At 38.0% G+C, this 14,440-nt stretch overlaps 1 protein-coding gene and 1 long non-coding RNA gene across 2 annotated transcripts in view; one reads left to right on the forward strand and one right to left on the reverse strand.

The window, feature by feature from the left end:
- Window positions 1-4,252: 4,252 nt before the first annotated feature.
- On the reverse strand, window positions 4,253-5,824 carry LOC130427927 (uncharacterized). The gene is made up of 3 exons (XR_008907375.1): window positions 4,723-5,824; window positions 4,495-4,628; window positions 4,253-4,351 (listed from the first exon to the last, which is right to left on the reverse strand). It is a non-coding gene; the product is annotated as an uncharacterized LOC130427927 (long non-coding RNA).
- A 5,368-nt stretch (window positions 5,825-11,192) lies between these two features.
- uxs1 (UDP-glucuronate decarboxylase 1) overlaps window positions 11,193-14,440 on the forward strand; it is an 81,983-nt gene continuing 78,735 nt past the window's right edge. Inside the window, exon 1 of the mRNA XM_056754946.1 lies at window positions 11,193-11,884. Coding sequence (XP_056610924.1) covers window positions 11,797-11,884 — 88 coding nt within the window. The 5' untranslated portion in view covers window positions 11,193-11,796. The remainder of the gene's footprint in view (window positions 11,885-14,440) is intronic.

Below are 14,440 nucleotides of genomic sequence, written 5' to 3' on the forward strand. Positions count from 1 at the left end.
TACAATGCAAACAAACACAAAGCACGATCAAGCACAACAAATGAGCAAGGGACAATATAACGATGATCCTATGTAGGGAGACAGACAAATGATAATTATCAAGGGATAAGAGGAGGACCGAAGAGAGAGTATAGAAGGCCGAAAGGGTCAAAATCTCTCTCTCCACATAAAACCTAAGGCATCGCCATGAATCTGCCACAAGACCAAGAATAGAGATGACATGATGAAGCAGACTCATGACAGATTCGATCTAAACTGTGCAGAGCTGCAGCCCTCCAGGAATTGAGTTATACATTAGTGTAACGTAAATCAACACATTTAATTATGTGCATACCGAAAGTCACATCTCAGTAGGACACATGTTGTTTAAAGGGTTTCCTGCATTAAGAGGCGCTGTGTTTAACTAATGCCGGGGCCTCAACAAAAGATTTTTCAAATCTTATAAGGGTTTCAAACTGTGAGAGACCCCAATCATGATCCAACATGACAAAAATCCTAGACTTACCACGCCTGTTCAACCTGGAAGTCGGCCATGTTGGAGGCACTGAACATAAACACTGCTATTGAACTGAATGGAAATTCCACATTTTGCTGGCATTTTTATTTATTTAAAATTTATGCAAAACTAAACAAGAACTTATGTTGGACAAATTACTGGCACTACTATAGAATTTGAACTTCTACTGTAAACAAATACAATATACTGTATATGCAGACTTGATCTGCCACTACTGCGTATCTGCACAAGTTTGTTTCAAATTGACGTGCTATGGGCTTCATAATCATAATTTAAAATTTTCATGTGTATGATATCAAATGGGCAGGATTACTCAAGTGACTTAATAATTGTTGTCAAAACTAATTGCATATCATATGGACTCCAAAATCATTTATTATTCCAAAAATGCAAGTCTGCATATTTGTGTATTTGTTTGCTTTGTTTACTGTAATTTGTCCAACATAAGTTATTGTTTAGTTTGCATAAGTTATTTAACTTTTTCAGTAGTTCTCTGGGAAGTATGAAAAGAATAGTTGTTATTGATTGGTTAGAAGTGAACTACCACGTTCATCTGTGTGCTATTACTTACTAGCTTGTTAAGTTTCTTGTTAATTAACAGTAATGGATAGATTCTTGATATTTAATTACTCATTTGTTCCTGTGAAATTATTCGTTAATAATAGATCAGTATTATAAACTGTTACCAAGTTTTATTATTATTTCACTGTACTGTATGTTTATTATATATGTGTTCAATATAAATGTGTACATAACTTTTGATGTGATTGTAAAAACGGGGTTCCCACGGGTGTCAGGTTTGGCAGAGACGAAGCAGATAGAGTGGTAAGTTTAGATGTTTTAATTTGCAGAATGGATCGGTACAGCGATACAGGTGAGTGACCAGTAAGATGAAATAACAGATGATAACTTATCAGTAGTCTAACCAAGTCTCTCTCTCTCTCTTTATCTTGCAGATGATGATGATGATGATGAAGTTCCTTGGAAGACGGGATGAAGATAGGCTGAGAAGATCGGGATCGCAGTTAGGAATGCAGGTAAGTATGGTAGTGAGTCTGTGTCATGTGTAGATGAGATCAGACAATGAGTGAATGTTGGTCTCTGGTATAAATGGGTGCACTGCTGATGAGGTCCAGGTGATAGTGATTAGTAATCGGGTGACAATGAGCGTGTGAAAGACTGAGTGGGCGGAGTGAGGGAATGAGTGGAGGGAGATGGTGATGGAATCCTGACAACGGGTCATGGAATTTCTGGAATATCATGGAATTTTAAAAGGTCTATTCCAGACATTAAAACTCATGGAATTTTAATACATTTTTGGTCAAAGTCATGGAATAAAGGGGATTTTGTTTGTCATTTTAAATTCTAGCTTCCTTTACCAAATGTAATTTTTCTATACTGTATTTTCATTTTTCATTATTTTCATATTGTTATGGTTATCTTCAGTGCCATTTTTTTCCCTTCCCGCTTGTCACCTGGCAATCACTTAAAGTCCCCCAAATGTAGCCCTTTAACAACATGTAATATACATTTTAGGAGTCCACAGAATATGTCAATGAAGTTTTAGCTTAAATTACACAACAGATCTTGCATTATACTGTGTCCTCCATGTCCATTTTTGCTTGTGAGGAAAAACAGATTGTTTTGTTGTGCTTCTTTAAATGCAAATGAGCTGCTAGTCTCCGCCCCCTTCCCAAAAGAAAGCACAGGGCTGTGTGAGCTGGTGCTGCCAACAACAAAACTGAGGCGATTGATCATTAAGGGAATGAGAAACAATGTCTCATCTTTAAAAACCAAACACAGAGTACATAAGACAAACACGTCCATTCTTAAAAAAATGAGGACTCTGGTTTCGCATTATGTCTTTACAACATGCACATTGTTTTTATATGTGACAATAAATGGGCCAAACGTGTCACATGTTTAAAAACTGTTATGAATCCAGCATTTTGATAACTTTTGTATGTGAAGCATCACGGTGTAAAGTGACTTCACCAGATATCTTCTGCAGATTCCGTTGAGAAATAAAACTAATCCACAGCATCTTCACAGGCTCGATTTAGGGAGTAAATGAAGACTTATGTTCAGTCTTGCATCCAACAACCAAACATCTTTTTTACAAAAACATTCTTGTAGCTCACTGTAAGCAGTCCAGCGTGAAAACAATGGCGGACAGTGTACCACTCGATGAGTGGGGAGACAACAGAGTGCATCAGCAGTCATGGGGAGGGTTCAATCAATGTGACGTCAAGTTACTGAGAGAATGCCAACAGCTTGTTCAAGGGGACATTTGAGGTTTATATGGATTTAAAAAAAATTAATGGGTGGATTTTTATCCTTCTAGGGTGGTTCTGTAGACGCACTTCTGACACACAGATATGTTTAAACAACATTTTACGTGCATTTTCTGGATTTAAGTCAAATGCAGTCACCTGTAGCTATATTAACTAAGGCAAAATGCCAGGAAAATGTACATTTCAAGAGCTGTGGCTAAGAAAATACCACTTCGAAGACTGGGTTTCATTCATTATAAGTCATGGAAATTCAACTTTTTAGTCAGTGAAATTTAGGGAATTTGGCTTGTGGGAACCCTAAACATATTATTTATCGTTGAAAAATTGCACAAGCAGCGTTGTCTAAAGCATTTAAGGTGGCACAGCACCAGATATAATTTTATTGCAACTTTCAAATGTTATTGTATTTATGTCTTCACGGTAAATTAACCGTGCGCATGCGTTTTAGCAAATTACAATGTATTTATTTAAATAAAACATATGTAAGAGATGATATTGATGGTAATTCACCTTGGATTTGAGCAAGAGTGAGCCTGCATTGTATTTGCGCATTACCATTGGAATCAGACGGGCAAATGAATGGCAATATGCTGTTCTATATTAAAATAGACTTGATAAATAGTTTGTTTTCAAGGGGCAGAAACCTTTTAAGCGTACACTGTAAAAAAAATCCTGTAAAATTTACAGTGAATTACTGGCAGCAGGGTTGCCAGCCAGTTACTGTCAATTTTTCAGCCACAGTACTGTAATTTAATTTACAGGCATTTTCTGTAATTGCATAATACAGGAAAAAACTGTAATTTTGAATAGCAGCAGTATAATGCTGCATATTTTACAGCCAATTGCTTGATTTTAATTTACTGTATTTAGAAGAAATACATAATCACTGTATATCTAGTATGTTTTGGTATTAAATGCTAAACTAAAATCACTTGTCACCAGTTTGAGTGCAGCTATGACAGGTCAGAGGGGATCTGGCCCTCCCGGTTGAGCCTGGTTTCTCCCGAGGTTTTTTTCTCCATTAATCAATCATTGGAGTTTGGGTTCCTCGCCACAGCAGGGCAGTGATGGCCTGCTCACCGGGAGACTGCATTCATTCATTTATTTATTTAATTAGAAATTAGATATTATTTATTAGAATGATCTTACTCGTTGTATAAATACCATGCACTGTGCTGTGTTTTAACTTTTCTGTTTTTCCTGTTTGCCCCTGTAAAGCTGCTTTGAAACAATACACATTGTGAAAAGCGCTATATAAATAAACTTGAATTGAATTGGACAGTGTTTATTTATTTTTTAATTGATACAAAAATAAATTACAGACAAATTTTGTACCTTGTTGTACATGAAATATTTTTATTCAGTTACAACTTCATAGTAGCCAACATGGCTCTATAAACAAGGAATGTTTAAACATTCATGTTTAAACAACACGTTAACCAACATAACCATCATGTAACAACATCGCAAAACAAAGCCCATGTGAGTCTGTAAAACGGTCCACATCTTGATCCATCAGAGCACAACAAAGTAGCTAGAACTATGGAAAAGAAAAAAAAGAGAATAATGTTAGATATTTATAGTCAGAGGAAAAACAGAGGACAACATATAGAGTCAGAGACAATGAATATTAAAATGATGTAATTCAATGATGAGATCTATGTGTGTGTGCGTGCTTCTTACTTTTCATCGATTTCACTGAAAATTCATCATTATGTTTAGAAGAGCGGCAACATGTGGGTTCACTGCAACCTGTTTCTTCTGTATCCTGGCATTTTAGATGACGCTTCTTCTTGTTCCACTCTCTGGATTAACATCTACAAAGAGTCAGGAAAAACTAAATGTTATAATGAAATATTGTTTTAAAGGTCTTTCTATAAAATGCAGGTAAGGAAGTTGTTCAACTAATACCTTTCATTGGACTCCAAGATACACGCTGCCCCATCCTGGTACTCAAGATTGAATACACAAAACCTAACCTTCAGTTGTCAGCATCCAGTGGCCTGCAAGTGTGTCCTAAAACAAACAATACCACATGTGACAATAGTTAATAGTTACTATAGACTTTTATCTTTAAGCTTTTTACATTTAAAGTACATTTAAGTATAAGTGAATCTACAAACAAACTCTAAGCAAATTACACAGAGTAACTTGCACTTAAAACCGTACTTATACAGAAATGTAAGCCATTAACGTTAGGGATGTCATGGTCAAGAAATTGTCACACTGGTATTTATAACGGGCAGTCTCACTCCCACCCTCGAACGGTCCTATTTGGTGGACAGGCCTGCTCTAACGATGAGGGTGTCGGTAACGTCCTTTGCTCAAGCTCTCATCTGGCCTCCGATACATAAACTGTATATCTAGCTGATTACGTACATTAATCACTTAACCGGGCTATCCTCCGTGAACATCGACTTACCTCAAGCTTTGGTGATTCGTTTTAATTTGGGCTCTCGATTTAACGGATGACTGCATTTGCACATTTGAATAACACCACAAAATAATCACGACCGAGTGTGGTATTCAACACTAAGTTCCCGTGAATCCCAACAGTCGAAGCATGTAACTTTCACCGTGTCTATGGCGGGCGCGATGTTCAACATTAAAAAAAAAACCGTCAACTTACTAATACAATGAACTGTAGCTTCTCACATACCGCCTTCGCTCCTGGTGTGAACAAAAACTCTAAATAACATGAACAACTTCTGTCCTCAGGTGCTATAGCGACGAAGAATGTTTGAAATCTTACCGCGACGGCGCTGCTAAAACCCCGCGCAAGACTACTTCGGTCCCCGCGGATGGAGGTTGAATCCGGGGTTACCAATATGAAACGCGAATGTAGATACCTCTATATAAAGTTACCAGCATGATAGTTACCAAATATGGAAAAAAAAATTAATAAGTCACTTAGCACAAGTGTGAATCACTCATTTTGCGCACTACCCCAATCTCGACTGTCGAAGATCATCCCGCCATTGTAGATTTGAAATTTACAGCAATATTCTGTACATATGAGTTAATCCGTCACGTGACCCCAGAATGCATTGCACTTAACAGCAATATTCTGTATTATTTAAAAAACAGTCAGCTTCTGTAAAATAATGCTGTAGTTTTTACAGCAATTCGTTACAGTGTACATACAGTAAGACCTAGTGTTGTTTGCTCTGCTGCACATAATAGCACATAGTGAATAAAAAATCACAATATAATATTGACCCGTGTTCTGTTTACTATGCACTGTGCACGTTTGTGAAGACATAAGATGAATGCAAACGCACCAGGGTTCAATAGAATCCTGTGTCCAATGTGTCCATCCAAACCCATGCTGAGAGGGACGCCAGGGACAATTGCACACGGGTTCAGACAGCAGCAAATGTCCCCAGTCTGAAAAAAAACTAAATCGTTATTCTTTAATCGGAAAATGTATGCAGTGCAATACATGGTCCACATGCAAATAGTAAGGTGAACTGGTATATACACACACATTGAAACACCAACACTACAGTGTTTCCTCTACATTCCTGCTTGCTTGGCAACGGTAGACACCAGGAGAGTGCATAGATATAAATAACTAGATGTCGCATTATCATCTGTTTCCATGGGCTGCTATCTGTAGGTTGTCTGCCATATTGGAAAGGAGCTAGCTGGTCCTTAACACTCAAGAGCAAGCTGACTGAGGTTGATTATGAAAACATTTGTATTGTTGAGTAAGCTCAAACATTACATTTACTCCAGTAAAACATGACAACAAAGAAAGGATATCCCATTTTTCGGAAATTTTAATACCTGTGGATTTCAAAGCTATGGTTGATACCTATGGATGTTATAATAATAATAATTTTTTACACTTATAAATACTTTTTTTTTGGATACTCAAAGCAATTTATATGGAAGGGGGAATCTCCTCAACCACCACCAATGTGTAGCATCCACCTGGATGATGCGACGGCAGCAATAATGCGCCAGAACACCCACCACAAACCAGTTTATTGGTGGAAAGGAGACAGTGTTACAAGCCACTAAGTACATATGAAGATGATTTGGAGGCCATGATGTATAGAGGCGATTTTTTATTCACTTGGTGCTATTATGTGCAGCAGAGCAAACAACACTAGATCTTACTGTATGTACGCTTAAAAAGCTTTCTGCTGCTTGAAAACAAACTATTTATCAAGTCTATTTTAATATACAACAGCATATTGCCATTCATTTGCCCCTCTGATTCCAATGGTAATGCGCAAATACAATGCTGGCTAACTCTTGCTCAGATGATGCGAGGGCAGCCATATTGCGCCAGAACACCCACCTCAAACCAGCTTATTGGTGGAAAGGATACAGTGTTACAAAGCCACTTAGTACATATGAGGATGATTAGGAGGCCATGATGTATAGAGGCGAATGGGCGAATTTGGGACTTTTTAATGACCATAGAGAGTCAGGACCTCTGTTTAACGTCTCATCCGAAGGATGGTGCTTTTTGACAGTATAGTGTCCCTGTCACTATACTGGGGCATAAGGACACACATAGACCACAGGATGAGCACCACCTGCCGGTCTCACTAACACCTCTTCCAGCAGCAACCTAGCTTTTTTAAAAAGCTGGTGATTAGTTAGATGTGATGTTTGAGATGTTACAAGAAGACAAAATAAGTCAAATTTAGCCTCCAATTCAAAATTGTTTACACACCCTCGCTCTTAATGCATTGTGTTTTCTTCTTGAGCATCAGCAATTTTTTTTTTTTCTGTCTGCTCCTTTGCTTTAAGATACATTGTGGAAAACTGATGTTGTTTAAAGTTATATGTGGAAGCCAGGTCCTCTGTTTGGAGGTCACTTTGTGTCACCTTATTAGCATTCTGAAGAACTCTAAAGTATTTAGATTTAGTTACAGTGTGTAATCTAACTAAACACGTTAAAAATAAAATTTTAAATGTCCAGTTGTGTTCACGCTGGATTGCTCATAGTGAGCTATAAGAATACTAAACTTCCAAGCAAACTTCAATTGCTCACGCGTTTGAAAGTAGCACACCCTACGACAAATCTTCACGAAGGCATTGCGAAATAACAAATGCCATACCTAACTGTAATAGGTTACAGTGTTTTTGGGATCTTAAAAGTTTAAGGTTTTGTTTATACTTGTTAATTTAACTATTTAAGATACTGTTTTTATTCTCTAAATCTGTCATGGTATTTTTGCATGACAACTTGGCCAAAGAAAAATGGCCACAGTGTTTAAGTGGTTTAAAATAAACAGTGGCATAATGTTACAATAGTTTGTGATTATGCTTGGTCTTTCTTTGATGCATGCTGTTAAAACCAACAAACCAAACCTAGATCTTTTTTTTCAATTGTAGCCAATCGCATTTTATATCGCAAATCGCAATTTTGGTCAGAAAAATCGCAATTTGATTTTTTCTTCAAATCGTGCAGCCCTTATTACTACGAGTTTATTCTCGTAACATTTCGACTTTATTCTCGTAACATTTCAACTTTATTTTCGTAACATTTCGACTTTATTCTCGAAACATTTAGACTTTGTTCTCGTAACATTTCAACTTTATTCTCGTAACATTTCGCCTTTATTCTCGAAACATTTCGACTTTATTCTCGAAACATTTCATCTTAAATATGGACAATAAACAGCTAACATCGTTTTCTTCTTGCAGAAGCACGATTCAATAATAACATTTAAAAAGAAAACCTGGTGCCTCAGTGCAAAATCATGTTGCACATTGTAAATCTGTAGCTTATGCCCTTCCCTGAAACCAGCCACACTGAGGAAAATATAACTACACTGGGAAGGCCATTTAAAAAAGATGTTGTTTTCCAAATAAATATGTACAAGTAAAAAATAAGAATAGACTATTGTGCGACAAGGTATATGCTATATACAGCAGAATGAAATATCATTTACAGAAAAAGTTGTATAAAAAAGAGATGGTGTATTATCTAGAGGATATAATTATAATTGCACTACATGATAGACTTTCCCAGTATCCGATCTCGATATGCATGCGATGCGACACACCTCCTTTTCTAGGCACATCAGCGCCACAATGAGATAAAAAAATTAGCTGTTCAGAATGCCGCACACGCCAAGCATGTGTGAGAGATCACACAGAACATGTTTTTCATGTTTGAAAACGCGAGGTGCGCCGTGCTGCTCTGGTTGGCTTTTGGGAAAGAGCTGCAAGCAGCGTTTTTTATGTTGCTAGGCAACAATCGAAACAGCTGTCCTGTCGGTTAAGGATTATAGTGTGAGCGCTCTAATTGCTGTTGTTAACTGTCAGTTTATCAGAAACTTTAAAAGGGTACAAGCAGAGAACGCTTGCTCTGACCTTGCTCGGTTACCGGCGTCAGCCAACACTTGTTTCTCCTTCATCATTGCAGTCTTACGAATTTTTCAAACAACCGTAAAGTTCCATCACCACATTCGAAGGCCGCCTCTTCTTAATTTCGATTGGACAATGGGAAAAAGGCGCATGACGTCAAGCGCTTTTCTTCTCAGATTTTAGTTTTTTTCAACTTCAGGCGCTCAGAGCACTCCACCAAAAATGTGAGGCGAAGCAGACGGCAAAAAAGTTTCCTGCCAACTCAATTAAAAAAAGGAGCATCTGAAGTTCTGTTTCTACCGAGGTGCTTTTATGGCGCTGAAAGCGGCAGGAGCTCGGCTGTAAACGCCCGCGTCAGGCGCAGTGTTCTGCCCAAAGTTGAGCATTCTTGAGCGCCTCAGAGGACAAAGCACCTGACAGCAAGAAACACGTTCTGTCTGATCAGCCCCTAAAAAAGCAGTGCGGCTCACATTTTCCGCACAGTTTAAGACCCAAAATGTGAATCAACCCTTATGCAGCACAAAGCTAAAATATTGTGGCCTGGGTTGAAAATAATGTTGGCCTATTATAAATTATAATGTAAAACCACTCATATGCTGGTGAGGAATTAGAAAAGGATCGGGATATTACCAAGTGTCTTTCAATGAGTCCATTAACATGCAGAGTCATACTCCGACTATGCTTAATAAACTGATAACATGTAGGTCATGTAAACGCGTAAAACGGGTTTCTTTGATTGGGGTTAGCGCATAAACGAGGTAAGCAAAACCCGCTTGATAGAGGTAGTTTTTTACACATTACTCCGATTTTACATTGCATGTAAACGCCTTTACCACTATATCTCTTAGTTTTGTTTAGGTGCGCATGTCTGACAGCGCAATAGTAAAAGTCAAACGGAAGTAATAGTAAAATAACGCATAAAAGTCTGCTCCCTCTAATCATGCAGTTGATGTAGAAACATCAAAATGATTAACTATTATTGCATATGCAGGTGCTGCGGAAATGAGATGAGATATAAAAATACAGCTTCTAACCGTTTTTCCCGACTATCGACGGTGACGTCAGTGCATGTGAGAAACCCGGCAAGTGTCAAACTTCCATGAAAACGTGGTTTATGAGTAGCCGGTTTATTACTATGCATGTAAACACGTGAAACAGGTTTCTTTTTAAGCTGATTTTTGATAGATATCCATTTATCTTGTGCATTTGCTACTGCATTAACCAGTCGTGGCCTAATGGTTAGAGAGTCGGGCTCGTGAACAAAAAGGTTGCCGGTTTGATCTTCAGGGCCGGCGGGTAACGACTGAGGTGCCCTTGAGCAAGGCACCTTACCCCAACTTGCTCCCCAGGCGCTGCAGTGATAGCTGCCCACTGCTCCGAGTGTACGTGTGTTCCACACTTGCTGTGCGTGTGTTCACTACTCTCTTGATGGGTTAAAAGCAGAGGTCACATTTCGCGTATGGGTCACCGTACCTGACAAATAGTTCACTTCACTTAAGTAAACTAGGCCTACTCAATGTAAAGACAGTGAAAACACAAGGGCAGTTTAAAACACAGTTAAATTTTTCTAATATTCAAATAGCTAAATTGCTAATTATAATATAATTAAAATGTGTTTTAAAACATTTACGTGCCATAGCTAATCGGTCTATAGGAAATGATATGGCAAACTAGTTAAAACTAAACTTTATTCAACCTTATTGAAATAAAACGCAGGAAACTTATCCAATGACCAAAGGCATGAAGCATAAGGTTGTGAGCCAACGTGGAAAATCACTGAACTTTAGATTTGCTCCCCTCAAGCTATTCATGAATGAGCCACTGTTTTCAAGGTGAATAAATCTGCGTTTGATTACTTTCCTCTGACAACGCACAAAAGAAACTTCAAATGCGAATGTTTTTATTATTTTTTTTCGTTACAAAAAATAACAAATCAAATATTAACATAAGTTCATGTGATGACTTCTAGTCTTTAAGCTAAAAACGTTGCATACAAAATGCATTTAATTTCCTGCTACGGCGGCAGCCTGGGTAATCAATCGCAGACATCATCGCTTATGTTATCCTGCTTAGAGACGCTCGTGCGGAGACGCGTTGTCTTTTTCCACTTCAAGTGAACACAGCTGAACTCTTTGTTAATTATATAGATTATCGATAAACTGAGGACCTACTACTAAACCAGGAATTTCAAGATAAGCCGGTAGTATTGAGTAGAAATATAAAAGTTAGCGATCTAGCTGCAGGTATGTAGTTATGACGCTACACTGCTAACTAATAAACGCCGTGGAAAATGCCGTTTTACTTCCTTTAACAGATAAACTGCTTCGACCTAAATGCCTCCCGAATATAAACCTGACAGATGCGGACATCGTTTTGCCTGTTTTGAGAGGAAATAACATTGGTTAGCTTGCTACGTGTTAGTTCACAGACTACATAACGTTACTGATTTCACATGGAAATTCTCATTTACTATCTAACAGAAGTTGTTATCAACATATATGCTTGATTAAGTTAACCCCGAATCAGATTGACAAGTCTTTCAATACATAAGTGTCAGGTTAAAATATCATGTAAGGCATATGAAGGCGAGTGATGAATGAGAGTGAGATGCAGCAGCGGTGAGGAAGAGATCAATGCCTTGTGTGCTGGAGGATGATGCGGATGAGCTGGATGATCACAGTCATTAATAGAAGAATGATGAAGATCCTGATCGCCCTCGCTCTTATTACCTACATCGCCTGTGAGTACATGTAGGCCACTGATTCTGCTGAATTAGATTTTCTTTGCTGTTGTTTGTATTCATTTATGCATTAGCACACACCTTCATCCAAAGTTACTTGCAGTGTGTTAAAAGTACAATTATCACGTATTAACATGTCTATCATGTGATTGTAAATCTGTCATATATGAGTTCACAACACATGAAACAGTGGTGATATAAGAAGCTAAGTTCTTTTTTTTTATAATTATTATTGAATGATGAATGAATGAACACAGTATACAACATAAAAGCATTGTACTTGCCTTACCTGATATCAGTGTGAATTTGCAGGGCCTTATGACAATGCATTGATCAGGTGTTGTGAAATAGCAGAAGTTGTTGCTCCACTAAAAGATGGTAAGGTCCATCTGTCGGGGGAAATGGAGATGTCTGAATTAGGGATGCACCGAAAGGAAAATTCTTGGCCGAAACCGAAAACCGAAAAAGAGGAAACCAAGGCCGAAAACCGAAACACCGAAAGAAATTTGGCCAATTATTAGTACCCTTGCATTTATGGCTCTTACTGTGTACTAACTTAACTAAAATCAAGGCATTGCAATTGCATAAATATTAAAGTTTCAAAGAATAAATCAATTACAAATTATGCAAATATTTATTTAGCACATTGCAACAATGCACAGTATAAAATAAAATTAAACTAAGATGTTTAACTTGACCCCACTCATGTGTATATTAAATAATAATGTACAGGTCTACTGGGCCTGCTGAAAAGTTGTACAATTAAATGTTCTCTCATGAAAACAAAGTCCATTTAGGTCAAGTGCATTTGACATTTTTCTCTGTAGGACTACTACAAGAAAGTCTATTCAGAACAAGTGCAACTGCTTAAGATACAACAATATTTTCTCTGTAGGCCTTCAACATAATAGTGTATCCAAACAAAGACTCCCACAGCCCATATGTTAACTGTAGAACTTTAACAACAACAAATGCACCAAGAATTGCAGATGTCTAAAGTTGATAATAAGTAGCCTAAGAATAGAATAACCAACTTATTCTGTCGTCTGAAGCGCTATGATGTTCAGGAACGGAATTTGGAGAAAAACGTGTTTAAAGTTAAGTTATGAAAATAAAAGCCCAACAGTCCAATATCACAAGTAAAAAACACTTTACAGTGGTAAGAGACTTACTCTAATAACAATTTAGTAAAAAAAACATTTCCTAGTGTTGAAGTCTATAAAAATACTGTACAAAACCGTTGGAATAAAACGAAAGTAATGAAAATGGTGCAGCGCACATTTAAAGAACGAGAGCTCTGCCATTATCACAACACGAGGAAACATTACGGACATCAACGTATAAGCAGTGAAGCAAGTTTTAAGTTGTTTATCATGCGCATAGTGTCTGGACTTTTGATCATCTCTTGTATGTTTCGCGATCGCGGTCCGGCTCGCGTGAGCAGTGGAGCGGGCATAACTCCTGGTGCTGTAATAGGGGAAAACATTGTATAAAAAACTTTGCATGCCATAGTTTACACAGGACTGGCGGAAAATGTGCATTAATACTTCTTCATTCTTCATATTATGTGGTTTACTTTGATAGGTGAACTGTCTTTACCGCGTCCCAGCGCGACACCCGACGGGTTTTCCCAAATCGCATCACATGTCTAGTCAGTACAAATGACAACGACACGTAGATCGCTTCACGACCATATCACGCTGAAGGGAAACGGGTGTTTACAAATTGCCCTCATTGTAATCTGCCAGAATGACGGCGTCACTGGTAAAAAAATCTGTCAATGACAAAGAATCTTTGGGATTACGCGACCTCTGGTTCACACACGTAAAGGAATATTGGTCGCACTCTAGAGCCCTGAGGGTGCATGCAGTTTAGGAGACGCTTTAGTGCTGCGATTAAAGGAATAACGTCCGCTACAGATTCATCAAAGGAGCGGTATCTGTTTGTGTCATCACAACATTTCGGCCGTATTGTTTCGGTGATAAAAGTCTTTCGGCCGAAAACCGAAAATGCACTTTTGGGCCATTTTCGGCCGAAAATTTTCGGTGGCCGAATATTCGGTGCATCCCTAGTCTGAATATTATGAAGAAAAAACAGTGTGCCCAAGAAATAGAAGTAATTGTTAATAGCTTAAAAGTTTCTTACAAAATCTCTTGATATATTTCTAATGACCAGTGGTTTTACACTTGTATGATGTAGCAAGTAAATGCAAGCTTGACCACAAATCTAAACATGAACAATTAGCGCCTCAGAATACAAAAACGCAATCTCTGGGAATGGCTGGGACAGGCACTGTAGCTCATAGCATGCACTGTGTGCAGTAATAGCGATTGTCTGTACAGTACTTAAAACAGATTACACCACAACAAAATGTTCACTCGCACAATGCTTCCAAATATATTTTGAGGTCGCACGTTACATTTCAGGAGCACATAAGACTAAAATGGTCGCGATTTCGAGCCCTGCACCTAATGACTTGGGTATGCAATATTTTGTGCTTGATATGGTTGCATTCATATAGCATCCTTTTGACAAGCTATCATGTGTACAAACTGC

Source organism: Triplophysa dalaica, chromosome 8 (assembly GCF_015846415.1).
Source record: "Triplophysa dalaica isolate WHDGS20190420 chromosome 8, ASM1584641v1, whole genome shotgun sequence".
Lineage (NCBI taxonomy): Eukaryota > Metazoa > Chordata > Actinopteri > Cypriniformes > Nemacheilidae > Triplophysa > Triplophysa dalaica.